Below are 24761 nucleotides of genomic sequence, written 5' to 3' on the forward strand. Positions count from 1 at the left end.
ACAGATGATGGGAAATATCTTTACGTGCAGATTTACAGCTTTCTTTCATTAACATCAGCAGAATATAAGAAATGCGCAGTGGAATGAGTTAAGCCCCATTCTGGCCCTGTCCAGCACTAGTCAGATAAGGAATCAGTCAGGTAACAGAGTCTGTCTTCAGATGTAAAATGACGGAGTTGACCTAGATTGGAGATCCCAAGGAACCAGAAATTAAAGGTGTTACAATTTCTGACATCAAGTTTAAGTTTGCCAAATGCTAGGTTAAAGTTACTTCTTTTCCCCTCTTTTGAAGGGAAGGCAAGACTTCCTGGGCTCTTAAATATACGGCCATGCACTGCAGCTCTCCAGAGAGAGAGAGATGATCTCTTTTCTTCACCACACTTATTAGACATAGGACACTCTTTTTCATTGCAGCATCTGGAGGGACTTGGCTTGCATGGAAGAAGGTTAGATTCTTTATAAAATCCCATTCAGCTTTAAAATACACTAAGTATGTTCTTCTCCTAATCACGAAAAATGTAAAATCTATTTTAATCCCATTCATCATCCAGCCCTTTTCTATAGTTAGCGTATCAGGCTTCTGTATAGTTGAACCTGTATTCTTGCATCTAATCCTCTATTAAGGTGAGCAACAAACAAACACAAGCTAGTTTTCTCTTCCTTCCAGGATTCATATGTTTGTAATGAATCGTGCCACTTAAACTGCTCTTGCTGTTCCGTGAAAGCTGTGGTTTTCCTGTTTTGTTTTTTGTTTGTTTGTTTGTTTTAATAACTTTGTCACTTTTTTTTTAAGATTTTATTTATTTGACAGAGAGCGACACAAAAAGAGAGGGAACACAAGCAGGGGGAGAGGGAGAACAGGCTTCCCGTGGAGTGGGGAGCCTGATGCAGGGCTCAATCCTAGCACCCTGGGATCACACCTGCGCTGAAGGCCGACGCCCAAGGACTGAGCCACCAGGTGCCCCTCTTAAGTCTTACTTTAAATGTGGATCCAAAACATGAAGATAGCACTTGATCAGACCTGATAAAGAAGTAGACCAGTCTGAGGCAAAGTTGAGTGTGCTGCGTAGGTGGGTTCTGTTTTTCCTGAGGTACACCTGTGCTGCTTGGGGTCTGCTGTTTTTCTGTTCTTCATTGTATTGTACTTGACCCCACTTTAATGTACCATCTCACTAGTTGGCTTCAAGAACCAGTTTCCCCATTCAAATAATTCCACTTATAAACCTGTTCTCGAATCTGTCTCAAGTCTCTTGATGAAAAGTAAGCAATAACCCTGAAAGTGACTAAGATAGGGACAAAAGGAAGGGAGGCACTCCCGAATATGCCTTTGCCTTTGGTCCTGAGCGCTGTTAGTCCTGTTTTTGCAACGCATAATTAGGCAGCTCTGCACTCCCAGTACTGCTTCATAATCTCTTCATCTGCCATCTAACTCTTCTGTAAAAGGTGTCATGCCCCCTACGTGGCTGTTTCACTACATTGTCCCCCGTGCACCCTCCTGAGTTCTTCTGTTGCCCAGCAGGCCTGTGTGGAAAGTGTCCCCTGGTGCTTTGAATCATTGAGTTCTGCCTGCTGGGCCCAAAGGGTCCCCAAAGCCTTGACTGGTATCTTTGGAAGCTACTCTTGGATGAAGCATACAGGGTCTTCCTGCACTAATCCTCTAAAAACAAGTGAGACATAGTCCCTACCCCAACACACACAGTTCCTAGGGTGAACATGGCATGGGTATTCAAGAAATGCTTTTTAACTGCTTTGTGTCTGATACTCCAGGTCAGCAAGTGTGTCCAAACTGCCAAAAGGCCTAAAATGAACCTGCCCCTTTGGAGGCTTTCAGTGTCTTTGTGCGCTGATGTAGAATTTAGCACACTGGTAGAATTTAGCAAACTGGGCTAGGTCCTTTAGTTCAGAATTGATGGAATCCCCCATCCCATACAGAGTTTCCAACTTCTTTCAAACTCCTTGGTTCTTCCTTCAAAAAATTTTCAAATTTTGGATCTTACCCTCTAAAATATAAGATCGCAGGGTGCCTGGTGGCTCAGTCGTTAAGTGTCTGCCTTCAGCTCAGGTCATGGTCCCAGGTTCCTGGGATCAAGCCCTGTTTCCGGCTTCCTGCTCAGTGGGAAGCCCGCTTCTCCCTCTCCCGTGCCCCCTGCTTGAGCTCCCTCTCTTGCTGGGTCTGTCAAATAAATAAAATCTTTAAAAAATAATAAAATAAAATGTAAGATCACAGGACACCTGGCTGCCTCAGTTGGTGGAGCATACAGCCCTTGATCTCGGGGTTGTGAGTTTGAGCCCCACGTTGGGTGTAGAGATTACTTAAGGATCTTTAAAAAAAAATAAAAATAAAATGTAAGGTCCTGCAGGCAAGGACTGCGTATCTCTTTTTTCTTATTGTAAATAAAGTGCCACAAGGAAGGGAAGGGGAATTAGATAAAGGACGGACCCACCTACCTCTGTGAGAATCCAGGGGATTCCAATGGAAACCACTAAAATTTTGACAGTGAGGATTCCCGCTTTATAGCATTTTTGATCTATGCATATTTAAAGAAAATGACAAGGCAGACAATGCCATGTATTTTTACATTTCTGCTCTCTATTCTAGAGGAAGTTTGCAACTGAAATGGGGTAGAAAGAAATAATTGGTGTTGATTTTATTCCCTTGAGGAAATCTGAACAGGTCTATGTCATTTTAAACAAGCACGACATATGAAAATTAGGATTTTACAAAAGATAAATTGCAGAGTGATCATTCCATTTACAGAAGCAGAATTCTTTTCAATAGCCCTAGAGCATGTTTTAAATGATTTGATTTCTAAAAATCTAGTTGATGTATACTTTTTAGAATCAAATTGGTCGCGAGGGGAGCAAAAGTAGTTGGAAATTTGGAAGAGAGAGCTTTAGGTGAGTGGGAAGAACATTTCTTGGGGAGTGCAGTGAAATCCTCAGTGCCTGAGAATTGAGGTAATTTTATAAAGCTCTTCCTTACTAATATGGCGGCAGGGGGCGGGGGTGCAGGGTATGTACGTGTTGTGTTGCTGAGGGCAGGCTGTGGCAGTAGCTCTGGCCTTGACTGGAGTTGTACACCGTATTATACTGTGCAGAGAATAGGGGCTGGTAGCTACTTATGAGAAATAACGTTCTATAACTTCATTAGTTTTTCAAATTAGTATCATAGACAGCTCCCACTTTTCACCACTGTGCTTTCTGGAAATAGAATCATAAAGCAGAGGGTTGTAAAGTGCCTCCCATTTTCCTCCAGGAGTAATATCTTAATTGAGACTGTATCTCTGACCATATATTTGAGAAAAAATAAATCATAACTATGACCAACCCGATGTCAATGGCAAAGATGCAGTAGCCATAATCTTCCATGGTTATTTAAAATAGTAAAATTATACTCTTTTCTATAAAAAGGATATAAATGTATTATACACATTGATTTTACATGCTCTCTAAAGAATATGTTCAGCAAATAAAAAGTTCAACTAAACTATTTCATAAATTTTAGCAGAACTAGTTATACTATAAATTCATTAAATATTTAATTGCTAATAATTTGGTTCTTTGTATTTAAGAGGAGCTTTGGGTTTGCCCTAGTTCTGTCCATGGTAGCTTGAGTGAACACTTTTCTTGTGATGAATGTCCCTGGACCACATCAGCCTGTTCAGTATCCTTTCCCCCCGGCACACACCCTTGCCACCCCCGTAAGATAAACCTTGATGGGTTATTTGGTGCCTCTGAAATGCTAAAGTTCAGGTTTTTAAACTTGTAAAGTGAGGAGACTGAACTAGATTGTTCGCAGGGTTCATGCCCTTGAGTTTCGTGATTCAGTGACGTCAGCTTGCAGGTTGGTTATAAGGGGGCAAAAGTGCTCAGTGTTTAGCTGGTGATAGATGATGGTGATGAGATTTGTCTCTAGGTCCAGAGTTACCCCCTTTTGCATTTTCAGTCTAATCAGGCCTGTAGCTGCTTAGCATTACTCCAAATAAAGGCCACCAAAAAAACCTGACCTCCTTCTTGGACTGAATGCTTTGCTGATATTTTGCTGTCATTTGCCTTTACTCTTCACAGGAATGCCTTGAAAACAAGCACCAGGTTATTAGTTGAAGCTTTTTCAAAAGTACTTTAAAATCATTTTGCTTTATACAAATATGTTTTAGTGCATCTTAATTGAATGTGGTGGGGGGGGCACCACTCTATCTTGAAAAATAAGCCACTCATTCACATTTATAGCAGGCTTAAGGACCTACTTACATTGCAGGAAACTCACATGCCTACTCAGTTATTGGCTTTTTTATTTTCCTTTTCTCCCCTTAACTTGTGATTTTGTGGGCATTTATGGCAGATCAGTAAGCAAACAAGCATTTTCTTGGGGTGACCTTGTCTTTCATTCATTTATCCTTTCTTTTCCTGCCTCCATTCAACAGATATGATTGAGTGCTAGAGTGCTGACCAGATGTGTTTGGGATTCTCTGTGTACAGTAGAGGAAAAAAAGAGCCAAAAGCCTTGCTTTAATAGAACCTACACTCTGCTGGGGAGCCAGGGGCTGGGGAAGGGGATAAACAAACAAATAAATAAATGTGAAAAATGTCAGGTAGTTGGTCGGTGCTATGATGGAAAAATAAAATAGGAGCTTAGGGGATATAAACATAGGGAAACTGCTATTTTATATATAAAAATATATAAAAGGGTTAACCATCTATATAATCATAATATAGAGTGATATAGAGAAGTAGGTAGGGGATACAAAGAGGCAGATCAGGACAGGCCTTTGTAATAGTTAATGCTTGTCGGGGGGGGGGGGTTCTGAAAGAAGTGAGGACACGAGCCATGTGTCACTGTTCCAGGTAGAGGGAACAGAAAAATGCAGAGCAGAGTTGTGTGCCGGCATAGCTGGAGCAGGATGAACCCCAAGAGAGCTCTGTAACAGTGTGGAAGTGTGTGGATTGGCTTGGGAGGTAGGGTCATGGATTTTTGAGCAGAGATGGAACATGATCTGACTTAAGTTCTACCACGATCACTCTGAGCTCTTATCCACCTGTCCAGGGTGGAGCAGAATCCCTTGTTTCTCTGGCTGGATGGGATCCTTTGGATGTGGTCCACTAAAGGGGAAGAGTTTTTGGAAATAGATGATGCAGGAAATGTTACATATGCTGTTGAGTAGGCATTGGTGGACCAGATACATACACTGCAAGAGAAAATGAAAAAGATACAAAGATGCAAAGTCACCCTTCATGCATCTTACTAATGAATTCCTATCCTTATTGAAGGTAAGGTGAGGATTAGTGACTCTGTTGCATTTGGGTTTTTTTCTGAGGCATCAAGAAAGGCCATTGACTCTGTCTATATGTAAATAGGCAGGTGGTTTTGTGCTCAGCAGGGCCCTCCCCCAGATGGAGCCCTCTCAGTTGGGTTTTGGAGAGGAGGAATTTCTGCTTTCCGTGTTAATTTGGGTTCTTGTGCCACAACGTTGTCACCTAATTTGCTTCTCCACCAGGCCAAGACTAAGGCACCATGATGGGGGCGGGGGCAGGCAAGAACCACCCAAATCCCAAGAGATGCTGGATGTCAGAGACAACACTGCCAGGCTGAGCAATCTCTCCTTTCACAGGGGAGTATGTACTAAGAATGCTGACAACTTTCCCAGTTTTCTTTCTGGAACATTTGGTTACTATGTTTTGTTTCATGTTTTTCCTACAGTGGTGCATATGGGTACTTAGGAGTAGTACATCAGTTATAGTAATGTAATATTAAAAGGCTTTTTCTAGACACGCACCTGATGGGGAAGTGTGGGTAGGACATGTCTCTGCAAGCAAAACCCCACTTGGTTTGCTTACTAAAACCTCTTGCAAATGCTTAAGATGACACAGTCAAGTTCTACCAAGTTTTAACCTACTCCCAGACTTTTTTGGAAGGACTTTTAAGAGCTTCTGGGAAATTATGCAACAAATATTTGAAGTAGGGCAGCCATGAATAGAAGTATGATTTATACTATAAACTGAGGTTGTATAGTTCTGGCATTAGAAAGACGTGGATATGACTATCCGCTGTGCCATACACCAGTTGTGTATGTCATTGGCTAACACCTGATCCCTGTACGCCGCAGTTTCCTCATCTCTTAAATGAGAATAATAATTCTGCCTTGCAGAACTGTTCTGAGGATTACATTTAATAAACCTGGCACAGTGCCTGGTGTGTAGAAATAGTAGAAAAATTGTAGCTATAATAATAATAAAATTATTATTATTATGCATATTATTATGCAGGGAAATGGAGTTCCCTCCCACTAAGCTCCATATCAATTAAGAAATAATTTCATGTTTCTATTTTGTATTTGGTCAAGTTAAATAGAGAAAAAAGAAATATTATGGAGAAATAATATTCTAGGGTAATTGGTGCCAAAAGAATCCTAAAATAAAAATATAAGTCTTGTTATTAATCCCTTATAACAGTCATTTGTAACCATTCTGCAACAGATTTATTGACTACAGCATTCATTTAGAAATGCTAAACTAATGAGAACTTGGCCATTAGTTGTGATAATGGTCTGTCATTTTGAGCTTGAACCATGTGTACTTATTTGGCCTCTTTTCAAAACAATAAATTATTTCAAACTCATTTCTTCTCTTGGAAATGTCCTTATGATTTAGGTCATGCTTTGGATTATGTGAGTAGTACTCCTATAATCGATCATCCAAAATAAACTAGGATTCTGGGCTATTTTAAGATTGAGAAACTTCAAAGTTGTTTCTTTTTTTTTTCTCCAGAAATTGCATAAAGGGGTAACAGAGGCTCCTCAAACCTCTAATTTATCTTCTTCTGCCTGTGCTTGATTGTTATTCCATATTAAGGTTATTTTCCTTTTAAAATAGCTCTGCACAAAGAGAATATACTGCTAAATACTATTGCAAGGGAATGTTTACAGATGCAAATGACTTCTATTTAAGGAGCTCATGATTAAAACTTGAAAGAATGTGACACTAGAAAGCATGTGAATAACCTTTGAAAAATCTCACAATAGAACTGAATATGGGATATTTATAATCTGGGATTACAGCTATAAGGGTGTGTGTGAATATGCATGTTCAATATGCAGCAGAGGACCTCCAACTGAAACATGTTCATTTTACTTTCATTTAGATAAATTAACTGTTTCACTATTGGGAACCTGTAATGTAGAACAAACTAGAAGGCCAGTGCAGAATACTAGAAGGAACTAGTATTATATTTGCCGCCAACAAGTACGCCAGACGGTTTCCACGATGCCATCTTTCTGATAAAGACACGGTATCTTGTTGATAAGTTCTTCACGGGGCCATTTCAGTCTTCCATAGCTGCTTTGAGGCTTGAAGTGTATTTCATTATTTCTTTTTTTCTTTCTTTCTTTTTTTTATAATTGCTCACAGAACAGGCTGCTAATAAAATCAGGGGGGTAGAAAAGCTGTGATCACAGGCAGACCTAGTTTTTCAATCTGTTCCTACCCAGAGAAGATGTGCCCTTTGTTTTCTTGTCAGGACTACCTTTCTGGGGTCATCCAAGGGCTCAGTGTAAGTTGTGTGTCTCATTTTGGTGGAAATCATGTCTTCCACTCTCTGGTGTGCTGGGCAGTCCCGGCTCCTGCCCCACGTCTGGGTTCTGGAAGCTGGTCTGGCGCAGACCCTAGCTGTACACAACTAATGAACATGTCATGCGCGTCTTGAGTTTTCCAGTCTCTGGCACAGCTGTGGCACTTTCCCCCCCTGCTGCGAGGCACAGCACGCTGGCCATTTGTTGGCAAGTTCATATTTCACACTGCAGGGAATTGAAATGATTGAACAGACAGAAGAAGAGTTTTATTTGCAGTAGCCTACGTATCCCCAGACTCTGATTTGGCATAAAACATCTGCTTCATGATCTGCTTCAAGGCCAGTTCCTTTCCTCCAACAAAGGTTACGACTTCAGGCAAGCTGTGCTTCCACTGGCAGGAGGAAATTTGCCCGAAGACTTGATTGAGTCAGAATCAAAGCCTCCTGCCACAGAATTTCTTTTTTCAATTATCTTGGAAGAGGCAGCCAGACTCTAAATGTATCAGTATAATAAATGTAACGAAAGAAGGCAGACACGCCTTTCCCCCTGTTGCTGTCAAGGGAAGGTACGCATCCAGTTGGGCACCCACACCCAGAAGCCTGTGAGCCTCCCCCACCCACCTGTCAACAAACACACACACGGAGCATGCACGCACGCCAGCGCTCGCACCTTGGCGAGAACCCCTCATAGGTATGGCCCTTGGCTGTGTTTCAGCCCATCAGCATGATAAATAAGCACCTGCATTGGACCCACCTGCAGTGTTTACATCTTTCAGATGATAAAAGCAAATTGGCCTGATACTGAAGGTAATTATTACTATTTTTCATGGTGAGGAAGCATCATATATAGCCTTTGTTTTGTAGCGTGGTCCTAATTACTAATTATGTTTACCCGCATGGTTTTGTTGTGCAGAGTCATATTTTTTGTGCAAGACAGTCCTCGCTAGCCTTACAGACATATATGCAAAATTAAATCCTGGCATTTTATTATGCTAGAGCAATTAGATGCCATCCTCGTAATGAGAAACATGACATCTTCATCGTTCTCCTTTATATTTTCATGTTGTTTTAAAGCAGACATTTACCAGAACTGAACACAGTCACACACGCACACGCACACGCACGCGCACACACACACACCCCTAATTGAATATCTGCATATCTCCAAGGAGTCCTGTGGGTGAAACCATGTATTCATCTTCTTTAGTTCTTAGGCCACTTTGGTTTAAGAGTAAGAACTGTTGCTTTTATGAAGTGCCTTTTTCTATAAAGTCAAAACCTCACAGCAGTGCACAGAAAGCCAATGGTATAAAGGAGCTAAGTAGAGTCTTTAATAGAGAGAGCTGGGTTGTAAGTGTTTTTGTTCCTACGGAGCAGATAGATTTGGCTCCATCTGTTCCATATTCATAACAAAGGAGCGCACTTACAGGAGGGCCAACTTCCCCGGAGCCGCCTGGTAATGATCTTTTCACCACAATGAAAGCATCTGAACCCAGTGGCTTGGCCCCACGAAAAGCAGCTAGCAGGATTGCCCGTCAGAACCCCGATTTTCTCGTAACTCAGGTAGACATAAATTTTCCCAATATACGGAATGAGAAAAAAATCGACCGATTTCTCACCTTCCTGCGGCACTATGTCGTTAGGAAGCTCAGAATACATGAATAGAGCCTCCCATTCCACAACCACAAAAGATTTGTAATTAGATCATCAGATGAGGGGAAGTTTGCACTCAAAGTATCTAAAGATATCACCAGGGAGAGGATATGCTTCAAACTTTTAAGTTGTTTCTATTCAGATTTTCTAATCTTTTTAATACTGAGGTTAATGAATAGAAATATGAGTTATACCAAATAAGGAAAAACCCCTGTTGAGTTTTGTAATTAGCAAACTTCAAAGTCAATTTCAACGGAGACCTCTTAGATTAAAAAGATAAGTTGACCCAAGAGTACATATTTTTCCTTCCACTAAGCAGAAGAAAAATAGAATGAATTTTTTGCCCAAAATGCTAAGCTATACAAAAAAACCTTCCTATTTTTATGACATGTAGAGTCAGCATCAAAATGTAAATGATTACTTAAAACTTAAATAGCGCACTGGTATTAATATCATAGCTAGTGGATAGGATTCTTGTATTTATATGCTAGCTTCACAGATTCCTTAAGAAACAGGAACATATTTTGAAATATAGTAATCCTTTTCTCCATTCTGTGTACTCTTCAAATACGAGAAGCTCCTAAAAAATACATCACTGATTTATTTAATATACTTTATGTTAAAGTTATAATTGTAATTTATCAAACATTTTATTACACATCTTGGTACCATCTGCACATTATCTGCTTGCTTAACTAGGATTACTGGCAGATCAAATAGCAAGCAAATCTCTTAAAAAGTTTGCTGTGGCAATAAAGTGGACAAGGTTTTCATCTAGCTTTGAAATTGCTCTGTATTTTAGCAAGAGTGAATATAAAGTAATATTCAGAGTGAAAAACATAGCTAATCAATCTGTGAAGATCTTGGGTTTCTAGAACACCTTGGTTCCGTTTGTAAGTATGAACCTGAGTATTTCTGGCGTATTCGGTTTCTACTTCATTCACTTATTCATTCCTTCAAAAATGCTTTTTGTGTGCGCGCTTTGGACCAAGCACTGTATTAGGTTTTGGAAACACCGTGGTGTATTAAAAAAGTTATTGCTTCTGGAGCTTACAGTTTAACTGGGAGAGAGACGATAAGCCAGGAAACAAACAAATCTCTAATTGCCAGTTACACGAGGACCTATAAAAGGAACTAGATGCAGTGACAGAGAAAAATAGAGAAGACAGCTTTTAGTCGGGTGATCATGCAAGGCCTCCCTTGGGAGGCAGCATTTGACCCACAGCACAAAAGGAAGTATCAAGTGTGAGTTTTAGGTTGCAGAGGATAGTTAATGTCCATAGGAAAGAGTACTTAAAGGGTTAGTTTGGATTTCAAATTTGATATTTGACCTATTAAATAGCAAATTTTAAAAATCTTTAAAATTTCAAATGTAGCCTAGACTAGAAAATTTAAGTATTTGACTCCATTTACAAACTTGGTTCATTAAACTCCTTTCACCACTAAAGATGTAATATACTCTCTTTGCTTTTTATTTTCAATTCAAATACAATTAACATTTGTAATTGTATTTGAACATTAGTTCAGGTATTCAGGTATACAATAAGAATGACTCAGCAATTCTATACATTAGTCAGTGCTCAGCACAATAAGTCTTTGCTTTCTAAGTACTTAAATTGACTATCAAACCTTCCCAAGTATTTAAGTAATTCTTACCATAATTTAAAATGAAACCTATGTCTTAATTCTGGTAAATGTTTTAAAATTGTATGCAAACCTATAACGTAATTTAGTCAAAAACTCTAAATCAGTTGTTCCATTACATATTTTAAATTAGAATTCCGTGTCTCACCCGTTGCTCTGGGTGGCCAAAGCTGTCATACACTTTGAAAGCATTAAGGGTCCACATTCTCAGGTGCTTCTGGCTGCCTCTCTGCCTACCTGTGATCTTTGTCTGTCAAATGAATAAATAAAATCTTAAAAAAAAAAAATACTAGATGTATGATTTTGATGCTCTTAAAAATGCAGATACTTCGTTTTTAAACTCAGCCGTGCCTAAAGTACAGCCATATCCCTTTACACAATTTTGGGATTATGTTCTCATTTGGTGTTTGAGGTACCGTAACTTGCCAAGCCTTCTTAATGACTAGAGGATTTCAGCCAGGGTGGCTTCAATCTTCACGTCTGATTACGACATCTCAGTGTCACTTCTCTATCCTTAAGGGAGACTGAGGTCACTGGATTCTCGCATTGCTCTGCCTTTACTTTCCTGTTTCCTGGTGAGGCCTGCAGCTCCTACCCAGACGGATCATTTGATGAGATTCTGCAGATCTTTGGCTCTAAAGATGCCCACATTCCTTTCACTGGCATCTTATCTCTTGGACCACACACTTGCAGATAGAGCAGTAATACCTACTTGAATTTTGTGTGTCTCCCCAGGTTCAGGCTCTTTGGTCAGTTTCTGAGATGGTTCCAGCTGATGGAAGCAGCTGGCAGAGAGGAGGGAAGGACCTTCCAAAAAAGGGGATCTTTGCTTTCCCTTGACCCCTCTTCTCCATTTTGTTGTTTATTCTAATCCTGAGTTTTCATTCACGTTTGGTCAAGGGCTCCACAGGTTTTTGTTGCCTCTAGACTTATTCTCCAGATCTTTATGGAACACACGTTCTGAACAAAGCAGTGGACTCCAGGGCACTGAGAACTCAGCAGTGCCCCGGCCTGCAGGGGACCCTCAATTCCACTGGCAGAGATGCAACGTTTAGCAGAGAGCTGTAAGACCAAACAGGATGGGGGACGTGCTTCTTATTACCTGATAGAAACAGATCCATGTCAGAACCCCAAAAGGGGGTTTTGTGTTGGAAGAACAGGAAAAGAGCTCAAGTGGCCCAAGACAGCTGGGGTTTTGAAAGGCAGAGGAAAAGCTGGCGTGAGAAAAGGGAGACAGGAAGGTTCTGGGAGGGAATGTTGTTGGGACTAGCTATTGATGTGGATTAAAGCAGGGAAGAGGGGGAGAGTTAAAGAAGGAAATAAAAGTTGGGGCAGACAGTGAAAGACCAGCTGCTCTGGGTCTGCAGGGTTCTGCCCTGCAATGCACAGCCAGTAATTTTCCTGGAACTGGTCCTGTCACTTAGAGAGGAAAGCAAACCAGAATTCGGACCCTCCCTATCCATTAGCTTTGATTTTATTCACTCTGTCAACATTAAAACCTTCATCAAGGAAAGTATTTCTGGTGTGAAATGAAATGTACAGTCCTGGTACCTAAAAAAGGCTCCTCTTTAGTAGAATTTAGCTTTTTTTTTTCTTTTTTTAATTTTGTTTATTAGAACGTTTAATGAGAGAGCACTAGTGGGGGGAGGAGAGGCAGAGGGAGAGGGAGAAGCAGCCTCCCCGCACCAAGCAGGGAGCCCTACATGAGGGGCTTGATCTCAGGACCCAGGGATCATGCCCTGAGCCAAGGCAGGCACCCCGAACTTAGCTTTCTAAAGCGGGAACATGAATTTCTGCACACCTTTAGGGTTCCATGGGGCCTGCTACCCAAACAGACACACCCTGCGCAGATACTTAATCTTAGCTCCAGAAATAGCAGCCTTTGGGAGAACGGGGCCTACTGGCTAAGAAAAACAAATTATTGCTATGCATAAATAGATATTTACCCAAATATGATGCAACAGAATATTGAGGACAGGCCTTCAATATTCTCAGCTTTGGGTGCTGTCCCTCCACTGTAATAGCACGGTCACACTCTCCATGTGGATTGAGAAGAGAACTCACAGAATCTCAGCGTGATTTTCAAAATGAACAGGTCATCCAGTGCCCTTTCTAATTCCCTGAACTCTCACCCCCGCCAACGTGCACATCCTCATACAAACCCCTTCACCCCGACGTCCGCCGCAAAGCTATGGTCGAATCCAGTTTTTCTCATTTAGGCTACAAAGAAAAGGTCACCCTTGTCCCCCTGGCTTTCCTTACGATGAAGAACTTGACCACCACCATCCATAACCCGGTCCCTCCCCTTCCTGTAAACATGTGCTCAGAACTGGGGTCAGCTCACTAAGGGAGACCGCCACATAGAGAGGAGGAAGGACAGAGCTCATGCCGTCGTTGTGTAGACACGTGAACTGATACTCTAGATCTGAAGGCATCTGTCACCTGAGTTTCCAGGTACAATATAACAATCCGCTGTCAGACTTAATTTTTTTTTCACAGGGAAGGAGAGGCTCAGGTAGGTTTAGCAGCTGACTGAAAGGCACCACAGACGTCAGAGTAGGTGACCCAGGGAGAAGATTCAGATCATCGCTGGGCGTGTACTCGAACCACTAAACCCCGTCCCTTCCAAGGCCCCTCACCAGGGAAGATAAGGATGATAGTGGTTATGAAAGCTTTGAAGAAATAATTGCATGTATCCAGGAACCTCTGTGAATTGTATTACCTCGATGATTTATTAGTAATCGGCTGTCTTGCTACCTTAGTAGTAGTGCTTTAGGATAACAGCACTCTTGCTGGTAATACTGGATGAATGAGTAACGGGATCTGTGGCCTTCACGCTTACGAGTTAATAGACACCCCAATAACAGACCACAGGGGTGGCACAAGGAGCCTGTGGAGAGGACTAGTATAAATTCTAGGAATCCTACCTTTTGTCTGAGTTTTTGGTTTTTTATTACCCTTATTATGTGGCTTCTAGCTGAAGAAGAGTTTTTCTAAGTGAATCATTCTGCATTCTCATTATACTGCATTACACTTACCTGTTACAACAGGCAAAATTCACCAAAATCACCACAAACAAGAGAGAAAGAACAATCTGACCTCAATGACCCGGGACAGTTATTTCAATAGTGTGGCCTCAGGCAAGTCCGGGTCTTAGAAAATAGTTCTAACACAGTTTATAACAGGAAGCTTACTTTTCCTAACTGTTCACTGATTTATTTTTTAAAATGTAAAATATCCAATGAGGAACTTAACAAAGCCCTAAACTCAAGGAAATACAGTTAACATTTAAAATGCTATCTAAATATTATCTTGCTTTCTGTGCCTTTGTGAACGGGATTGTTCCAGTCACATAATGGCAGGAGATAAATTTAGGTTGACATATTTTTTTCTCAAAAAGACTTAGAAAATGTTCTTATACAGAGGATGTTTTTAAAAGCATTCTCTGAAACTCAGGTTATTTTTTGGTCATGCCTTAATAGATACAAAAGTGTAAGGGACAAGCCATGCCCTCTTGAATAAAGCAGTAGGAGAAAGTTTGTTGTCTCTGAGCTTTAAAAAGCAAGTAAGAATTTGACCACACTTGAAATAAATGTGTACAAAAGCAGGATAATGTCCTATTTGTTTTCCTAGAAATCAGTGGAAAGAAACTTGTCCTCAGCCATTTATTTGAGGTTGGTCAGAAAAAATAATTGATCTACTGAGGCTTAGCTCCTGGAATTTAAATAATACTTAAGTTAGCATTGGCAGTGAGAATTTTGCCTGAGGGGTAGAAAGCCTGAAGAGGGGGAGCCATGGGTGTGATGGGTGGTACCTCCTATTTTTCTCTTTTGTCTGAGGCTGCACAGCTGGAACTAATTTTACTTCCCTCTCCCTGAACTTTACTCTAATTATTTGTCCCTGTTACAGTTTCCTGGTGTTGAAACCCAAGTTTTAGCTCATGGAGTACATGAGCTTATTATATAGTGGGAAACACCCCTCTTCCTTCCCTATTTTTTTTTTTAATAGCAAATCCCCCGAGCACAATCAAAGAATCTAATATATACATGATATCTTGAGTTTCCTCAAGGCTCCTACCTTTACTGGGTAGCCTCTTTCCCGAACGTTACATCTGGGACTTTGACCTTAACCTGCCAGTGATTTAAGTCTTAAGACACGGCTGACTGGGAAAGATGAAATGTGTGGGCATATATAGCCACTCCTGTGGTTGATCCTAGGACAGAAATTTAAGAAACCTGGGGCCAAGGGGCACCTGGGTGGCTCAGTGCGTTAAGCCTCTGCCTTCGGCTCAGGTCATGATCTCAGGGTCCTGGGATAGAGTCCCACATCGGGTTCCTTGCTGAGCAGGGAGCCTGCTTCCCCCTCTCCCTCTGCTGCTCCCCCTGCTTGTGCTCTCTCTCCTTCTCTCACTCTCTGTCAAATCAATAAATTCTTTTAAAAAGGGGGGGGAAGCCTGGGGCCAAGAGCACGTTATTCAGACATGTGAGTTTTAAATCTCAAAAGGTAAGGTGGCGAAATACATTCCATTCTAACTCGTGTTTTTGTTCTTAATATGAAAATTAGGTGTTGTGCTGCTGCTTAAGAAAGGGCAGATAGCCAGTTGCCAACTGTTGCTGGGATATTCTTTCCTAACAAGAGGCCTAACATTTAAGACTTTTTTTCTGTAGGTCTGGTAACCATTTTCCAAGCAGTCCATATGGCTTTGGTTAATCTCTATCCTATACCCACCGCCTCTTCTGTTCCCCACCCTCCACCCACATATACAAAATGGATTTTGATTCATTATGTTCTAGAAGACATTTTCAGTAGTACCGTTTCTTTAAAGGGGCTTTACTTCTTGAGCATTTATTGTGAAAGGATTATGAATGCTTAAATCTGCCTTCGCCTGCCGCCTGCCTAATTTGCATATATCCGTATTGTGTGTTAAACTACATGAAAACCTACAGAGAAGAGACTAGGCTCTGCTAACAACTAATAGCCTATCTCTTCCTTTGACTTGCACAAATTGAGAAATATTGCCTGTGGCAAACATAATGGCAAACTGCATTTTTAATGCTCGCACACACACTCATTTCTTTAAAAGGAAGAAGAAAGTAGATGACTATTCTCAAAAATAAAACTTCTCGGAGTACCAGACTGGCAAGGGACACAGTAAAGGAGAAGGATTTTGGCTTTTGGAATGAAAGTATAGGGATGAATAAGGTTAGGCAGAGATGTTGAAGTTGGTTGACTGGCGAGTACGGTGTTGGACTTAAAAATATGGAGGAAAAAATACAAGAATATCACCCCACCTGCTTGAAGAAGACATGTTCATGTTCCTCATGAAGAAGGGTGTTTGTTACTTTTGAGTTGCTTAAAACCTCAAAATATTCGTACTTAATGTAACAGCTTGTGTACAAGATAATTGATAATTGATACAAGCTTTTTGATATAGAGAGAAATCCTTTTAATATCATTAAAATCCTTTTCTTTCGCGTGTTTTAAAGCTCCCCTTAACATTCTCTGTCTCCTGTTAGAGGAAGGGCATTCTGTCTTACGATTTAAGTTTACATTTTCTATCAAAGCTCATTTAAGTTCACCCAGCAATTTGGAGTTAAAGTAAGACATCGTGATAATTGCACAGAACAGCACAGGTTGGCTGCATTAGCCAAAACAAACTAAGTGGCATGGGAAGGAAAATGAAAAACCGTTTTCAAGTGCTAGAGTGAAAACAAACAGATACATCTTGTAGTATTTCTTCAACAGCAGTTTATAATTACTTCTCTTCAAGCCCTATTTTAAGTGGACTTAGAACAGTAGCTTGAAAAATAAACTGGCAAGCAATCCAGTTGCGTAGACATGGTGGCGGACCAAGGAAGGAGCTGCCCCATGGGAACCAGGGCCTGGCGGGCCTGGCAGTCCTTCCGAGAGCATTCCCCAGTGCCTTAGTTCTTAGGTCTGCCTCATGTTGGCCATGGGAAGCCTTTGGTGGCACAGAGGTGTTTTTGTACAGCATTGTATTATTTAGCTGTTGGATTACAAATTACCCCCGAATGTGGGGCTAAGACAATTAGCATTCACAGTTCCTGTGGGTCAGGGATCCAAGGGTAGTTTAGCTGGGTCTTCTGGGTCTGGGTCTCCCGCAAGGTGACAGTCTTTTTAAAGGATAAGCATTCAGTTTCTGGTTTACTCACCAGATTGTTAGGCAGTCTAGTCTCTTGCTCACGCTTGGCTGGAAGTCTCCCTCCGTTCCTTGCCACGAGCCCCCAGCACTGAGAGTCTCACGCTACAGCATCTTGCTCCATGAGCAAAAGAGATGGCAAGAGAGCGAGCGCTAGCAAGAAAGAAGTCCCGGGGCACCTGGGTGGCTCAGTGGGTTAAAGCCTCTGCCTTCGGTTCGGATCATGGTCACAGGGTCCTGGAATCGAGCCCCACATCGGGCTCTCTGCTCAGCAGGGAGCCTGCTTCCCTTCCTCTCTCTGCCTGCCTCTCTGCCTACTTGTGATCTCTGTCAAATAAATAAATAAAATCTTAAAAAAAAAAAAAAAGGAGTCCCAGTCTTTTGCAGCCTAATCACAGAAATGACATTCTGTCACACTGGCTGTATGCTACTCATTAGAAGCAAAAAACTAGGTCCAGCCCACACTCAAGTGAGGGTAATGGGAGGCAGGTCAGAAGCTACCTATCAAAAGCATGGTGCCTTTATTTGCTTGCCACATCCTACTGATAACTCTGTAGTGAACTGTGATGTGAATATTGTGAATATTCACAACCCTAAATATAGCTGATGGAAGTACTGATTTGGGGGGTATGGAATGTATGTATCAGACTGGCTGATAAGTGCTGAACTGAGCTTACCTGGGCCCCAGGAGACCAAGGAAAGAGGTTTTCAGGAATGGCTGGAGTCGGGGCGCCTGTCTGAGGTCATGGAACAGAGTGAGGATAAGCAGCCCCCATGGCCTTATTAGCATGATACTCTAAATACAGAGACCAGAGAGCCCTCAGCTGGTATTTCATTATGTGTTGTAAGGTTTTGATTGGTACTTTGTGGATCATTAGGGGGAAGGGACCCTGTGGTTTGATTTATGAAGTCGTTATTAAGATCATGGAATGGGAGGTTGAACTTGTGTTAATGGTCCTGTGCCCCTGCTCCCAGCTTCCGGACTCCTAATGTACATTTTCAGCAGTAAACTGAATAAAGGGAAATGGATTTGGATTATGAGACAAATGGCTAAGACAGGAATTGCATTTCACATTTTAATTTGACAATTTCTCTTAGAAAATCCATGCATATTTATGGGAAGAGTTCAAGTCTAGGTTTTCTTCACCTGTTGCCGGTTAACACGTCATTTTGGTTGCTCATGCTCCAGTGTGGGAACTTAGAGAGGAAATGTTCTAATTCTTTTGTCCCAGTTGCTTCTGCAGGCTCTGTAAAGCCTCGATAAAATTCCCTCTGATAGACATGTCTGGGACATCCTCCCCGTCCCAGACCCAGCTAAGTCCATGTCCAAAGCCCTGTTGGGAGTTCACGCAGACCACAGTTATCACCGCGATCCCTCATGTGCTTCATATTCATGTCTCCAGCTGGAATAAGCACAGCACAAGGACAGGAACTGTGCATCTGACACACTTTTGCATTCCTGGTGCCTAACCGGGAAGCTGGTGCATAGTAGGAATTTTAAAGCTTTTGAATGGATGGATGAAGCGGTTAGTAATTAATTTTCTAAGGAAAATAGCATAAGAAGTTATAAAACTTGTTTTAACTAAGATATGTTGGTCATATAAACTGGTGTGGCTCTAGAACTATAGGGATCAATGTGTAGGTATACACTCCTGAGACAAGCCAGGCACATTTTTAGTTTCTATACCCTCGTGTCCATCGGTGGCTCGCTCTTTCTTTCTTTTCTTTTTTTTTTTTTTGCTCATAATTGATCCTGAGAGGATTTTCTTTGTAACTTCACTTGTGTGACTGTTATATTTTTCAATTCCTCTGTCATTTGGTGTTCTTAATGCTCAGTCCACTGCTTTTCTGTTTACTTGTGACTGGTAAAGCACTTTTAAGATGACTTTGTATCTTCAAATATTACTAATTAGTAATCCTCAGCATTTTGTTCATAGTATAAAGGCATCCCACATTTGTCATGCAGGGGGCCTGGGGTTAAGAAACCTGGAACATACATGGAACAAAGCCAGACTCTTACTTTTTAAAATCTTGCATGAAAAGTTTTTATGCTTTTTGGTTTGACTTCTGTTTCTCAGGAACCCAAGTTATACTGACCTGGCCTAGCCTACCCACTCAAGTTAGCTGTAAGGTTAAGAAATGATTTCACAAGCTTAGCCCAGAGATTGTGGAGTTAACTGATTTGATGTCATCTGCACTGTGTAACTCACGGTGTATGTTTTCATTTTTTGTTCATCAGTTTTTTTAAGATTTAGAGTATAACAGTCACACAGTATAACGTGTCACGTTATTGTTACAGCTTTTCTGGTGATAGGCGAGGCGAAGTCATGGAGAAGTTAGATAGGGAAGAGAGTTTAAGTAAAATATTTATGCATGTATTTTATTATCTTAATTTATAGAAGTATGTAAGCAGCCTGAAGCTGAGGCTAACTGTCCATCTCTCAGAGCTAGTGAGAGAACTTTTCGCATTTTTTCTTAAAGAGAGCTTATCATTTGTCACTATTAGGTTATTCCAGTGCGTCCTACGATGATTTTTGTGTCCTGGATTTACAGGATTTCTGCTGCATATAAATCTGAAAGACCCGTGCAAACTCCCAAGTAGTTCCCCAACTAAAACAATTAAATTCTTGATGCTGCCGTGAGCCTCCTGTAATCTTGCAGTATCTTTGGTACAATCTGTTCTTGTATGTGGCGAATCAAGTTCATGCATGAGGCTCAAGCTCCTAGGGAGCTCATCTCAGCTCAGAAATCCACAGAATGGCAGTGTAAATATCCACGTGTCACTTTTCCACACCACCTCTTGTGAATAATGAGACAAACTATCTCAAGAGCCATGGTTTTCCTAATGAATTGGAGTCACCTATGTGTACTGTGTTTGTGACGTGCACATTTGCAGTCGGGGTCCACAGGAAGGACACCATTTCCTGGATCAAACCACAGAGTGCAAATATTGTGCCCTAAATAACACACTAGTTACTGTAAATGTCAGTAGAGGGAGTTTTTCTGACTTTGATTTAATGAAAGCCTACAGCAAAGCCAGCTGTTAGCACTTCTTAACTGCTTTTCAGAGGGGAGAGGGGGAGGGGAGGGACAAAAACCTCTTTTCTGTATACTTTAGTCTTAGAATTAAGGGGTTGCAACAGGTGTTGCAGAGTGAGACTTGGGGTCCTTTACAGCTTGATCTCTTTTAGGTTGTGAATGTGTAAGTTTCCCAGCACAGGGATCGTGGAGTTTCTGGAGGAGATTCATGTAAAATTAGTTTGAAGTTTGCATCTCAAATCCCCTCACCTAAGAAATAAGCATTTTCATCATCTGGGCTCCCATGAGGACTAATAAAAGATAAAAAATAAAGGAGAGAGAAAGCACACCGAACAGGGGTCCCTGTCTTGGTCACTGAGGGGCTCACCAAACTCACTGTAAGCCATGTGAGTTTTCATTGTTGTCATCTGCATTTTCTGAAGAAACCATTTGAAGCAAACACACAGGGACGAAATTTACAGGATTTCTGCTGCAGCACTCCTTTATCATTTTTGTCATTTCTAGAATGTGTTAGTAAACGGGTGAGATCATTAAGGGTCTTACCGCCCTTCAAAATCCCTTTGACATTACGCTGTGTGTACTGAGGGGAGATAATCTTTCCAGCACAGAGAAAGTTTACAGTCTTACTATCTTGAAGAGAAGAAAAGTTTCTTCCTCAAATGAATTATAACTTGAAACATGTTGTCAGGTTTTGGTAAGCCCACTTTATTACTTCCATCCTTCTCGTGGCAAATTTTTAAAAACGAATGTACCGTTGCACCGTAGTGCTTTCTCAATAGCATATTGTACTTAGAATAGCATGATGGAAGTTGCTGGGCTCGGTTTAGTCATATAGAACGCAGAGCCAAGTTCTGAGTAAAACCTCTAATTGAATTACCTGCAAAGCACTGACAGACAAGCTTTCAGGACAGACAAAGCTTTGCTTTCCCCAGCAAAAATAGGTCGTGTTTAAGTTGGCCTTGTAACGATTTGTTACTGGTTTTTGCCAGCACTTTCACCTTGGGCCCCTTTTCCTGCAGGAGACGGGGAGTAGCGAGCTCTCTGACAGCCGGAGGGCTCAAGCATTATCTTCTTATTTTCGAGAAAATTGATAACAGATCAAGTTGAATGGAAGAGCCTTTGAAATAAAAATCCCAAGTATTTTTCTGTAGATTATACCAACATTCTTGCGTGAGTTTTTACTGTATTGAAAAGAAAAGCGGGGGATAGGAAAGTAGCCCGTTCTAGCCTGTCTATCCATCTGAAGGGTGTTTTTGTTTTAACCTCTGGGAAACATTAGAGTATGCTGCTGTTGTTCAGCAAAGAATGTCTTGTAGAACATTTGCATTTGAAAATGAAGAATAATCTGCTGTTGCTCTCTCCTTTCTCTCTCGTTTTGTCTCCTCCGCAGCCTCTGCAATCCCAGATAACGGCAGAAGGTCCTGTCTAAAGCTCAAAGTCTTTGTGAGACCAACAAGTAAGTTGACTAGAATGAGCTTCAGAGGGTGGCTTCACTGCGCATGCTTGATTGTGTGGTCTGGTTCACCGCGGTACAACTTTTTTTACTGTTAAATCCTGTGTGGTACCTGTTTTGTATATCAGCATCCATGTTTTCGTTTTCATCATATTTTTTCTCATCATTCTTCATGATGCTTTTATTTTGAAGTACACAGCAGTTGCTAACTTGTTGTTTCTTAGACTGTTGTACGTGCACAGCAAATGGGAACAATATTGGCATTTGGATACATGCCATTGATTATAAAACAATCTCTACATAAATTAAAGGAGACAATAGAGAGAAAGAAAAAAAAAAGAAAGAAACGGGAGTTTAAGGGTGTCTTCACTAACATATTTGGCTGTTATCTCTATTTTTGTTATAGATAGCTGTATGAAAACTATAGGTGTTCATGATCGTGTTTTCGATGTTAACGACAAAGTAGAAAATTCATTAGAACCAGCAGGTTAGTATGCTTAGAGACTCTCTTTTAACAAATGCATCTCTCTCTGGTGCTTCCGTACTTTTTTTCCTTTCTTCTTCTCCGCATGTTTGCATGTTATAGTTGCTCTGCTTTTGCTCATTGCTAGCGACGCTAATCTTACTTATATTCTCCCTCATTCCTCCAGTATCTTTGTCTAATGCATGTTAGATAAAAATGATCTTTCTTTTTTGGACATGGGTTTGATATAATGCAGTATTCTAATATAGAAGCCCCATCAGAATGCTAAATCTCACTACTTTTTACCATATCCTTCAAGCATGCTGGTGGATCACTGTGAAATATTAACGGATCTGTTTTCGTAGAAGACAGAAAAAAAAAATTCTATTGTATATGCTTAAAAACATTTTTTATATTATGTCCAAATCTGTGGATAAAAGTAAGACTATTGCCCAAAACGGCAGCTAATTCAACATATTTAATTTTCTCCGGCAGTTTACATGCATCACTGAACTGATCTAAAGACCTTTATTACAGTTCAGATATTACTTGTGCTATTGATATCAGTAGCCGTTGGTCTGGAGTAATACAGTCATGTCGCCTGACACCACAGATTCACACACTTGTTACTCCCACAAATGGATCAGTAGTCTGCCCAGCCGAATGTGATCCTTGACTGCTGAGGCAAAAGTATTAAGGAGAAAATTTTTATTCCTACTGCTACGTCCCACACACCCAGAATTTCCTGTCACTGAAGAAACATAAAACCCACACAAGCACTCGTCGAAACATTTACACTGTAGTGTGCTGTGGGTGAAGTGGTCCGGTATGCTATCCATTTGGATATAAGTTCAACAAGGCTGATTTTGAGGAATAGGAGTTCTCTATCCACTGTGCACTGAGGACTGTGTACCTTGATGCCCCTGGATTCCTACCTTCCTCTGGTTTCCTCTCTTACCCTACCTGCTTGAGATCTTACTGGTTTCCTTACCCAGTTCCCACTACCATCTCAAAGCTTAATGGAATTAAAATGATTTCTTCTTCACAGAAAGATGTGACCCTCTCCCCCCACCTTATGCGAACAGAGACTTTTTAAAAAAAAATTTATTTGTAGCAGCACTTCTCTTTTTTATGGCCCTAGAAGTTAAAAGGTTGTGAAGTCCACTTTATCTTTTGAGTATTGTTACTAGGACACAGTGAGTGAGCCTTAGGGAAACTTACCCTGAGTAAATGCGGTGCCTCAGGACATACAATAGCTTTTCGCACTGTAACTGACAGGAAGAGTTAGGTTTTTTCCCCCAAGCCTTCTTGTTTTTCTAAGGCAGGCATCTTACCCCAGCACAAATGGTAAGTGTGTATGATAAAGCTCTGAGAGGCCCTCTTGGCTCCCTAGGGATCAGTTAGCTGCTTTAGAAAGTTGCAAGGAATGAGTGCTGACCTGGAGATACTTTAGTGGAGTCCTGAAAATCTGGAAGCGTTCCTGGGGCTCTTCAAGGTACCAGACTCCTCCCAAACTTGAGGACTTGACCCACGCTAGGATCTTTGAGTTAGATGGGCTCTCTTCTAAGGACCACAGAGTCTACACTCTCCCCTTGGTAACTGGGACTTGCCCAGGCCTCTTCAGTAGGCCTGACCCAGGTTTAATATTCAAATTTCTCAACCCCCATTCCAACGTGAATAGAAAAGGAGGATTCTCTTACCAATAGTAGTCTACTATTGATGCATGTTTTTCTTGGTCATCAGGAGATACACTTGGGACTATTCTGACATTAGGAAAATTACCTTTGAATTCAACTAATGATAAAATGCAAGATCTTAAGATGCATTCATAAACGTGAGCATATATCACGGTCTTTGGGGGAAATGGGTTCTTTTTCACTGAGCATTTAAAATCCTTGATGGCTCCCAAATTGATGCACACAGAACTGACGGAAGTTTGTGGCAGTCCGACAGAATGTGGTGTGTGCGCGCTGGGGAGTGGAAATGCAGGTGCACATCCGGAGGCATACAGCCCCCTCCCATCAGTCAAGAGTGTATTTAAGGGCTTTCTCGTGAGCATCTTCACTCAAAAAGTAAGACAGGGTTGAGCTAGGAATGCAATAATAAATTTGAGTACTTTGTCTTATTCCTCACAAAATCCAGTCTGACACGCGGCTTTACACCACTGTGGTGGACGGTGGAGTACAGAGCTAGACTTTATGAATCCGGAAAGCCTGAAAGGATTCCACTGCATGTTCTCGGCAATGTGTACTAACTCACCTGTCTTTGGAATGTATTTGTCTTTTTTGTTTGCTTGCACACTCTGCCTGCCAGTTTCCTATCATCAGGGATACAGGATGATCTTAGGGCAGACATATGCCACATAATATGTTCCAAAATGTCGCTAGTGTTCTCTCAGTTAACCATAGAAACCCTCAGACTGTGGAATCCTGGAGGCAGGAGGCAAGACTTGATTTGGTTTCTGAGGAGGAATATCTTCTTCCTTCAAGCCACATTTACCATCAGGAGTCTTAGGAAGTCTCTGATGGTTAGATGTCATTTCCACTGGAACAGAATTTGCTTATGAATTCTTCCTTAGAATTCTGAAATTGCTCAGATTTACCCAATGACAGCCAGTTTCTCATTTTGCTTCTCAGGGGCTGTAGAATCTTCCAACATTGAGCTCCTGTTAGAATCAAAGGATGCTTGGTAGAATCCTGAGCCAGGACCACAATGTTACAGAGAGCAGGGAAGAACTGTGTGGTCCTAGTGGGACAGATTTCCCCCTTTGAGGGTAAAATATTTA

General features: G+C 41.2%; 1 protein-coding gene across 3 annotated transcripts in view; it reads left to right on the forward strand.

The window, feature by feature from the left end:
• The window catches only part of EFNA5 (ephrin A5), a 278632-nt gene that overhangs the window by 247117 nt on the left and 6754 nt on the right, over window positions 1-24761 (forward strand). For 2 of the 3 annotated variants that reach the window (XM_046000507.1, XM_046000506.1), the window contains 2 exons: window positions 21451-21516; window positions 21920-22000. In XM_046000507.1, coding sequence (XP_045856463.1) covers window positions 21451-21516; window positions 21920-22000 — 147 coding nt within the window. The remainder of the gene's footprint in view (window positions 1-21450; window positions 21517-21919; window positions 22001-24761) is intronic. The other variant, XM_046000508.1, reaches the window with a different exon arrangement.

This window comes from Meles meles, chromosome 3 (genome assembly GCF_922984935.1).
Source record: "Meles meles chromosome 3, mMelMel3.1 paternal haplotype, whole genome shotgun sequence".
In the NCBI taxonomy this organism is placed as follows: domain Eukaryota; kingdom Metazoa; phylum Chordata; class Mammalia; order Carnivora; family Mustelidae; genus Meles; species Meles meles.